At 42.4% G+C, this 9,108-nt stretch overlaps 1 protein-coding gene across 1 annotated transcript; it reads right to left on the bottom strand.

Moving 5' to 3' along the window:
- Positions 1-600: 600 nt before the first annotated feature.
- Positions 601-8,966, bottom strand: LOC127943207 (chloride channel CLIC-like protein 1). Its single transcript, XM_052539448.1, has 10 exons — positions 8,875-8,966; positions 8,229-8,410; positions 4,394-4,456; positions 4,069-4,167; positions 3,748-3,972; positions 3,523-3,663; positions 3,284-3,383; positions 3,057-3,154; positions 2,050-2,196; positions 601-1,973 (listed from the first exon to the last, which is right to left on the bottom strand). The coding sequence occupies exons 2-10, from the start codon at positions 8,400-8,402 to the stop codon at positions 1,815-1,817; spliced, it is 1,206 nt and encodes a 401-aa protein (XP_052395408.1). The 5' UTR covers positions 8,403-8,410; positions 8,875-8,966; the 3' UTR covers positions 601-1,814.
- Between the last annotated feature and the right edge of the window lie 142 nt (positions 8,967-9,108).

The following is a 9,108-nucleotide window of genomic DNA, read 5'->3' as shown; positions in this document are numbered from 1 at the left end:
GTGTGAATGGCATTGGTCATACTTGGTGTTGTATATCCTCATGAAGTTTGATAAGTGTGATTTGTGATGTTACAAAAATATATTTGAGAACAAACAGATGATAAATTAACTTTTAAAGATGCAGAAAGTTTGAGGGAACAATCAATTTACAGCAAATGAGGATTATTGGCGTAGTGTAGCCTAGGCTTCCAGAAAGAAAAAGAAAAAAAGTGGAAGGATCTACCAGTCACTCTCCAGTTACCTGTGATCATTATTGTAAGAGCAACTGTGAACAGCAAACATACAGTAGGATACTGTAAAAATAGATTTATTCAACTATGCTGAAGTGACAAAACTGTGTCAAGCAAACTGATAGAGTAAATAATAATAATAGTAATGTTTAGCCTACGTTATACAGTTCCTTTAGCCAGTGCTCTGCCCAAGGCAAAAAGCATAATCAAAATGTTAAAAAAAAAAGCAAACCCAACATAAAAATTGAGCCGACATCATCTGATCAAAATGAGATTAGCTGGAAAAAATGTAAAAAATAAAAATAAAAGAATTATAAATAATTTGTAAAATAAATTTAAAAAATAATAAACTAAATTGTAACAGCTGAAACACACCATGGTTTTATTTATTTATGCATTTAGAAGTCTTTTATCCAAAACTTACAGTTCATTCGGTAGCCTATGTGTGTTCACTGGGAACATAATGTTCTACCACTGAGCCACAGGTTTGATCAAAGAATGTTCATTATGAGTATATGTGATGCATGAAATGGAGAAAACAAAAAGCTGCAGTAGCTAGTAAGCAAATTTAACACATACTGACCAGAAGATGTCAGTATAACGTTTTTAAATACACTATTTATTTTAGGAAAACATTAGAATGGCCTGTGTTTAAACCTTAGACTGTGTTGCTTTCGTGGAAGAAAATATGACTTTTAGAGACAAGATCCATTCAGAGATTTGTGAGAAATTGGTTTGGAAGAAATATCTCTAAAAACTATTTTAGAAGTAGGGGTAAGCGAGAAAAGAAAACTGTCTTTTTAAATTTTTAATAGACACTGGACTGTATAAAAGGATAAAGTGCAATAGTGTAATAGACCCATAGATGGCAGCAATGCAACTTATTGGATGCCGTCTGCCATAAAATTCCATAGAAGAAGAAGAGGAGCACTGGGCTGGTGATTTGTTTAGCCTGTACACTGTTGCCTTGTCTTGTCTTCTTGTTTTTGACCTTGGACTGTTTATCTGGTTATTATAATTGTTTTGCTGCCTGCCCTGACCTTTGCCTGTTTACAGATACCTCTGTCTTTGCCTGGGATATTATTGTTTGCTAGTACTGGACTCTGCCTGTTTGGTCACTCTATAATAAAGCCTGCATTTGGATCCTCACCTCTGTTGTCACGATGCCTACATCATAACAGAATCACCAGCCACATCTGGAACCAGCAGCTTTATGTGTGCATCCAGAACAGCAAATATGAATCCAGCAGCACAAATTATGTGTCTCCATCGAGTAGATCGGCCCATTGAGGACTATGTGATGGACTTTGAGTTTGCCCATTTGAACAACATGGACAAGGTATGCCTCATGATCTTTTTTCGAGGAGGGCTATCTGAGTCACTATGTTCGATCATGCCATTTCACAAACCTCACTGGACTTTGGAATCTTTATTGATCTAGCCTTACAATAAAGACGTTCTCAATTTACTGTGGGTGTTGTGGAGGAGGAACACAGCACTCAGCATCAGACAAGGCCAGACTAGGGCCTAAGCATCTCAGACCAGGGCCGGACTGGGGCTTAGATTTGAGCCCTGTGCAGGGCTTTACTGTGGAGCGTCACCCCCTTCCCAAACTTCCTCATGCTCTCTTAACTGAAGTGCTTGGTGCTGTTCTACAGCAGGAGGCGGATCCCGTCGCCCACCGAGCCGGGGAAAGTGAACTGCTTGATGTATGGCTGCTTGAGCACTTCCATACATGAACACCTGAGAGGAGCAAAGATGCCTTAGTATGATAATAAATAAATGATCCTACAGTATGTTTGCTGTTCACAGCTCTTACAAGGATGGTGAGGACAATGATAACCAGCACAGGTAACTGGAGAGTGACCGGTAGATCCTTCAGCAGGGCTCTGAGGAACTCACCGATTCCCTGCCCAATTTGCTTCAAGGGGTCCGTGATGAAACTGGTTATGGTGACCATGATAGCCTAGAATAAAACCCCACAAATCTATTATTAATGCATTTCACCTCTGGTTACAACTCTCATAACAGCTTTTAGAACAATAAGATATCTCATGAATAATAACTATATAATAAACAATATAATAAATATTAAAACAAAACTAATTTAAAATAACTGCTCAGCATACTTTCAGCATCATTACTCCAGTCGGCAGTGTCACATGATCGTTCGATGTCAGAATGCTGTTCATTGACTTCAGCTCAGCATTCAACACAATAATACCACAATAGCTCATTAATAAACTAAACCTGCTGGGCCTTCACAATTCCCTCTGAAATTGGATCCTAGTGATTCTAAATGGAAGAACTCAGTCAATCCGTGTCGGCCACAACAGTTCTAGAATAAAATGGTTAATCTCTGTAAAAAATCTCTGGTGTTCACTTTGGATACTTTTTAGTAGTGTTATTTGTTTTGATTTTCTACATATTTCTAAATGGTTTATAGTACTGTTTTTGCAATTAGGTGAAGTGATGTGACATTCAGCCAAGTATGGTGACCCATACTCAAAATTTATTCTCTGCATTTAACATATCCAAAGTGCACAAACACAGCAGTGAACACACACACACACTGTGAACACCCACTCCGAGCAGTGGGCAGCCATTTATGCTACGGCGTCCGGGGGGGTTTGGTGCCTTACTCAATGGCACCTAAGTTATGATATTGCCAGCCCGATATTTGAACCCATAACCCTAGGGTTAGGAGTCAAACTCTATAACCACTAGGCCACAACTTCCCCTTCATTAGGTTCAGATTATTTTACACTAAATATTGTAATTCAACATACTGGACATTTCTGTTGTTGGAAACTAAAAGATACAAACCTTTGTTGGAGGCACAAGCAAAATTGGGTTCACCAAAAGGGCCTCATAGTACTTTTTGCAAGGATCATCTTGAAGAGTCCATGTCCGTCTGTACCACTCTAAAAAAGCAACACTTCATCTCTAAATCATTACATGTCATTATTTACTCATCTTCATGTCATCTAAAATCTATGTAGGCTCTCCAGTGGAATAACATACTGGTGAATAAATAACATTAATCACCTTACCTGACAAACTGTCCTTCCAGTCCAGTTGTTTCAGCCCAGTGCATTTGTCATTTAAGCTCTCCACCTCCATAATGTTCTTCTTGTGTTCTGCAAATGCAACCTAGCCATGGAGAAATATTTAAACCAGATTAACTCTTCATTGAACAATACAGTGAACACATCTTTCAACTCTTCCAGCATCTGTTCAGTACTGCTTAAGCAAAACCATCATGGACAGTCAACAGCATAAGAATAATTACCATATAAAGATGGAACCAGTTCCAGATCATGCTAATAAAAAAGCAAACAGCAAACATTCTCCAGAACTGGACAAACCGGGAGACCACAGACCAGACCTCAGTGCTGATTATGGCTACGACAATCAGAACAATCAAAGCAACCTGTAAAACAAAACAAAATTATTATTATTATTTCTGAGATTGCTGGAAAACACCAGTTTTTTTAATGCTTTTAGAAGAACTGACCTTCAGGGCGGTATCAGCATCTACATAAAATGTGTCTTCAAAACGCCACTTCCAGGATTCGTGGTCGTGGAGTTTGAATCTGAGCAGAATTTGACTGAGAGCCTCATCCACGGCTCCAGTGGTCCAGTCGTTCTCTTCATTCAAAAGCTTCTGGATCTCCACCAGCGACTGCTTTGACAGCTTCACCTCAGCGTCATAATGCTTGGATGTCTGTCCATCGTTAGGCTAAAGATTACAAAAAGTAAAAGCTGTTAAACCATAACCAATGTACATTAGATTCATGTTGAATCAGTTCCCTGGAGAGAAAACACAGTCACATACCAGGCCAAGCTTTGAAGTTTCTTTAAGAAGCCTGGAAAGGAATCGCTTGAATACTGGAAGACATGCTGGACTTTTAGAGGTGGTGGTCTCCTTCTTTTTCTGTTCATCAAAAAAAAAAAAAAAAAGAGAGCAATAATATAACAATATGGATAAAATAATACAATATGTAGTTTCAATAATTCTGAAGTGCTGAATGGTACAATACTAGTCTTTATGACTTTACCAGTCACCATGGAAATTACCATTGTACCATGTCCAAAAAACATGCCACTATCATTTAGTTATTGAGATCTACTGAAAACAGTTGTATTTACTTATTCTTCACCTCTTTCTGCAAACTCTCTAGTTTCTTGATCCACTCGAATGCATCAGGACACTGTTGCACGGTCTGAAAAATAAAGAACATCATATGGTATTAGAAACGACAAGGTGTCACGTTCGGTGATACAAGAAACACGGAGAGATCCAAGTGCGGGTATGATATTTATTAAAGGGTAATCCAAAGGGGTAAACAGTCCAGGCAGGGTCAAAACCAGAGTATCCAATAACAAGAATAGACAAAACACAAGGCAGGATCAAGACTACGGATAACATAAGACAAGGACTCTGTGACACATACTCAGACAGACCGGATATAAATACACAGAAGGTAATGAGGGAAATGGAGACAGGTGGGGAATAATCAATTAACCCAAACAAGGAGGAAGGTGACCAAATAAGGGAACAGACAGTTAATAAAGTGACAGACACGGTGGGAAAGGAGGACATCTAGTGGAAACCCAGGGAACACAACCCAGACAATGTGACAGTACCCCCCCTCTATGGAGCGGCTCCCAGACGCTCCACGACAGACACAAAACAGAGACCAGGAGGGAGGCGGACAGGTGGAGGCTCAGTGGGAGGGACGGAGGGCCAGAAAAGAAAAACATGGGGAACAGACACCAGAAGTGTGAACACAAAACAGGGAGACCAGGAGGGAGGAGGACCGGAGGAGGTTCAGGGGGAGGGACGGAGGGCCAGACTAACAGAGAGGAACAGGGACAGGAGTGAACACAAAAACAAAAAGCAAAAAACAACATGAAGCCCCCCAGGGCGGAGCAGAAGACCACCACGTCCTTGTGGTCGAGGCCAGAGTCCTCCAGGGCGGGGCAGAAGACCACCACAACCGTGTAGTCAGGGTGAGAGCCCCCCAGGGCGGAGCAGAGGACCACCACATCCTTGTGGTCGAGGCCGGAGTCCCCCAGGGCGGAGCAGAAGACCACCACAGCCATGTGGTCAGGATGAGAGCCCCCCAAGACGGAGCAGACCACCATGTGGCCGGACCAACGGGACGAGGAAACTCTGGTAATCCCCTGGTGTCTTTACTGGACTCCAGAAGATCGGTGCTGGCCTGACTCTGCTCGAGAAGATCATCGGTGACTTGCACTTGTACATGAAGACCATCGGTGACTTGCACTTGTACATGAAGATCATTGGTGACTTGTATTTGCTCATGAAGATCAATGGTGACTTGCCTTTGTTCATGAAGATCACCAGTGACTTGACTCAGTCCTAGAAGATCACCCGTGACTTGACTCTGTCCTTGAAGATCACCAGTGACTTGACTTGATGCTGAAAGGTCAATGGTGACCAGCCTTGTCTCTGGAAAGTCCATGGTACCTAGCCCTGGCTCTGTAAGGTCATCGGTATCTAGCCCTGGCTCAGGAAGGTCATCAGTGACTAGGCCCTGACTCTGGAAGGTCAGCGGTGACCAGCCCTGATTCTGGAAGGTCAGTGGTGACTAGCTCTGACTCCAGAAGGTCATTGGTGACTAGCCCTGACTCCGGAAGGTCATCGGTGACTAGCCCTGACTCTGGAGGGTCCACGAACACCTGACTCGACTCTGGAGAGTTCACTGGAACCTGACTCGACTCTGGGGGGTCAACAGTAATCTGACTCGACTCTGGAGAGTTCTCTGGAACCTGACTCGACTCTGGAGAGTTTACTGGAACCTGACTCGACTCTGAAGAGTCAACTGGAACCTGACTCGACTCCAGAGGGTCAGCTGTGACTGCCATCCCGTGCAGCGTTGCTGGGCAAGCAGCCATCTCGTGCTGTGGTGCTGGGCTGGCGGCCATCTTGGGCTGTGACGCTGGCTCAGCAGCCATGACGTGAACAGTTTTGGGAATCTCTGGGATCTTTGACAGCATAGCGAAATAATCAAGAAATGTGTCAGCAGCCATCTTGCACCGTGGCGCCGGACTGGTGACCACTTTGTGCTGTGGCGCTGTGCTGGCGTCCTTATTGCCTTGTGGCGCTGAGCTGGCGGCCGTCTTGCTTCGTGGTGCTGGGTTGGCGGCCATGTTGCCTCGGGGCACTGAGCTGGTGCCAATCTTGTAATGTGGTGTGAGGCTGGCTTCCATCTTGCCTCGTGGTGTGGGGTTGGTGGCCATGCACCGCAGCGGCGCTGGGTTGGCGGCCATCTTGTGCTGTGGCGCGGGGCTTGCTTCCATCTTGCCTCGTGGCGCTGGGCTGGCGGCCATCTTGTGCTGTGTCACTGGACCTGCGGCCATCATGGGCAGTGGCGCTGGCTTTCTCCTTCCGCCATGATGAGACGGCGGCTCTGGTCTCTCCCACATGAGCCCCGAGTCAAAGGGGGGCCATGGTGGAGAGCAATGCTGAGTCTCCTCTTGCCAACTCCCTCCTCGGCGACCTCCCCTGGTCCCGCGAAACACAACCAGGCGGGTTCCCTCAAACCGATTGCTTCTCTCCCGCTCGGTGGCTGGGGAAGAAACATCACTCGACATACCGCTGTATCTCGTGTGGACGGAGTCCTTCTGTCACGTTCGGTGATACAAGAAACACGGAGAGATCCAAGTGCGGGTATGATATTGTGATATTTATTAAGGGCTAATCCAAAGGGGTAAACAGTCCAGGCAGGGTCAAAACCAGAGTATCCAATAACAAGAATAGACAAAACACAAGGCAGGATCAAGACTACGGATAACATAAGACAAGGACTCTGTGACACATACTCAGACAGACCGGGTATAAATACACAGAAGGTAATGAGGGAAATGGAGACATGTGGGGAATAATCAATCAACCCAAACAAGGAGGAAGGTGACCAAATAAGGGAACAGACAGTTAATAAAGTGACAGACACCGTGGGAAAGGAGGACATCTAGTGGAAACCCAGGGAACACAACCCAGACAATGTGACACAAGGGGTCTCATTCATGAAACATTCGTAAATATATGAGTGAATATCTGAGTGATTTGCGCGTAAAGAGAACTTCCGGAAAACTCTTCTCCTGATTCACAAAAAATTCGTAAACGTCAGATGTGATAGTGAAATGTGTGTGTGTGTGTTAATGAATTCCAATCAATCATAAATGGGACGCGCGTGCACGCTCACTCTCAATTACCATAAATCCCGCCTATTAAATCCGACTGACAACTATGTGAGCATCATATTATGACACCAAACGAAGGATTTCAACATGTCTTCTCAAAGGCGACTGAAAAAGAAACATTTCTCATCTGCAGAAATTGAAGTTTTATTATCAGAAGTTCATTCAAAATGCCACATTTTATTTTCAAGCGTACTAGCGTATCAGGTCCTAAAAAGGAAGTTTGTCATATTACAGATCCTATTACTGGCTCTCATAATAAAAGTTAAAAGAAAAAAAACGTATGTAATTAATATATATATATTTTTTTTTCTTCAAAATGTTCTGTAAATGTACCCCATTAAGGTGAATTAAAATGCAGCCGTATTAATGAGCAAAACATTCAGAAGTTAAACGCACTATTTACGCGTGGCTGGGAGCAGGTGTAGATTTCTTTCGTACCAACTAACATTTGGAAAATACGAACGTTTTAATGAATCCGAATATTTACTCCAGAACCACTTTACACGCGATTTACACAAAAATTCGTTCTGCTCGTGTTTCATGAATGAGACCCAAGGTGAGTAAACAGTGGCTGAATTTTCCATTTCGGAGGAACTATCCCTAAACATTTCAGTTAAACTACATAGGTTCGTAAAACATAAACATATTTATGGGAAAAAAATGTAAATGTAAGTATGGGTCACCATACTTGGCCACATGTCAAGTCACTTTCACTTACTGATTCAGTTTATTAATAAACTTCCAGATGGTATATTAATGTTTTACCATTGCTGGTTTTTTCATGCGCTTTGTCGTCGAGTCGTAGTTTATCATGTCATTTGGATCAATCCATGCATCATCCTCATAATCCTGGTGGATATTTGCATTTGCAACATCAAACAAACTACAATAAATGAGCAAACTCCAGAAACCAAACGATGAACAGATTGACACCTTCATAATCTCCTCTGGAACAGAAAAGAAAACAGACTTGTTGGCAAAACAACTACTGATCGATTGTTATAAATGATGTATATAAAGTGCAGAATCAGCTTTTGTGAAAACACACTGATGGCGAAGCATTTCCCTACGTGATGGAAGAGAGTTACTTATTGTCACAGCTGTGTCACCTACATTCATAACCGAAAATATTCAAAATCTGTGAACCCTAGTGTTAAAAAAAACTTCGTTCAAAAACTTTTGACTGGTAGTTAAGTCATCAGGAAAAATTAAAAAACTATCAACAGCGTTGACAGTGTAGACAGGTTGTGTGGTTTACAATTCCTTTGTATATACATCTTTTTTTTTTAATACAGAACTATCAATTTTGCATTGTATTGTATTTCAATAAAACAACTCAACTTGTGAATTTATACATATTTGTCATGCAAAATAATTCAGTATATTTCAGTAAAACCTTTGTCTAACTTACCTTGACGTCCTGGCAACTATCTATCAAATAAAAGGTTGGTTGTTGATGCCTTAGCTTCGCCTCACTTTGAGAGTAGACACGAACAGACAGCTGCATTTGTGGGAGGAGTGAAATCTTTGCTAATAAAAGGGCTGTAATTTAAGCTCTGTTCAAATAAATCAAATGAACAGGAAGTGTGGGACGGACAGAATCATTTGACAGCGGACATAGACCCAATCAGCATTGGAGAAGTTA

The sequence above is a fragment of the Carassius gibelio genome, chromosome A22 (genome assembly GCF_023724105.1).
Source record: "Carassius gibelio isolate Cgi1373 ecotype wild population from Czech Republic chromosome A22, carGib1.2-hapl.c, whole genome shotgun sequence".
Taxonomy (NCBI): Eukaryota; Metazoa; Chordata; class Actinopteri; order Cypriniformes; family Cyprinidae; genus Carassius; species Carassius gibelio.
The sequence above is the reverse complement of the archived record's forward strand: the minus strand, read 5'-3'. Positions and strand labels throughout refer to the sequence as shown.

Coding starts and splice junctions, on each gene's coding strand:
- LOC127943207 (XM_052539448.1), bottom strand. CDS start 8,402: ATGAAGGTGTCAATCTGTTCATCGTTTGGTTTCTGGAGTTTGCTCATT. Junction 3,973..4,068: donor AAACTTCAAAGCTTGGCCTG/GTATGTGACTGT, acceptor TGTAATCTTTAG/CCTAACGATGGACAGACATC. Junction 3,664..3,747: donor ATGCTGATACCGCCCTGAAG/GTCAGTTCTTCT, acceptor TTTGTTTTACAG/GTTGCTTTGATTGTTCTGAT.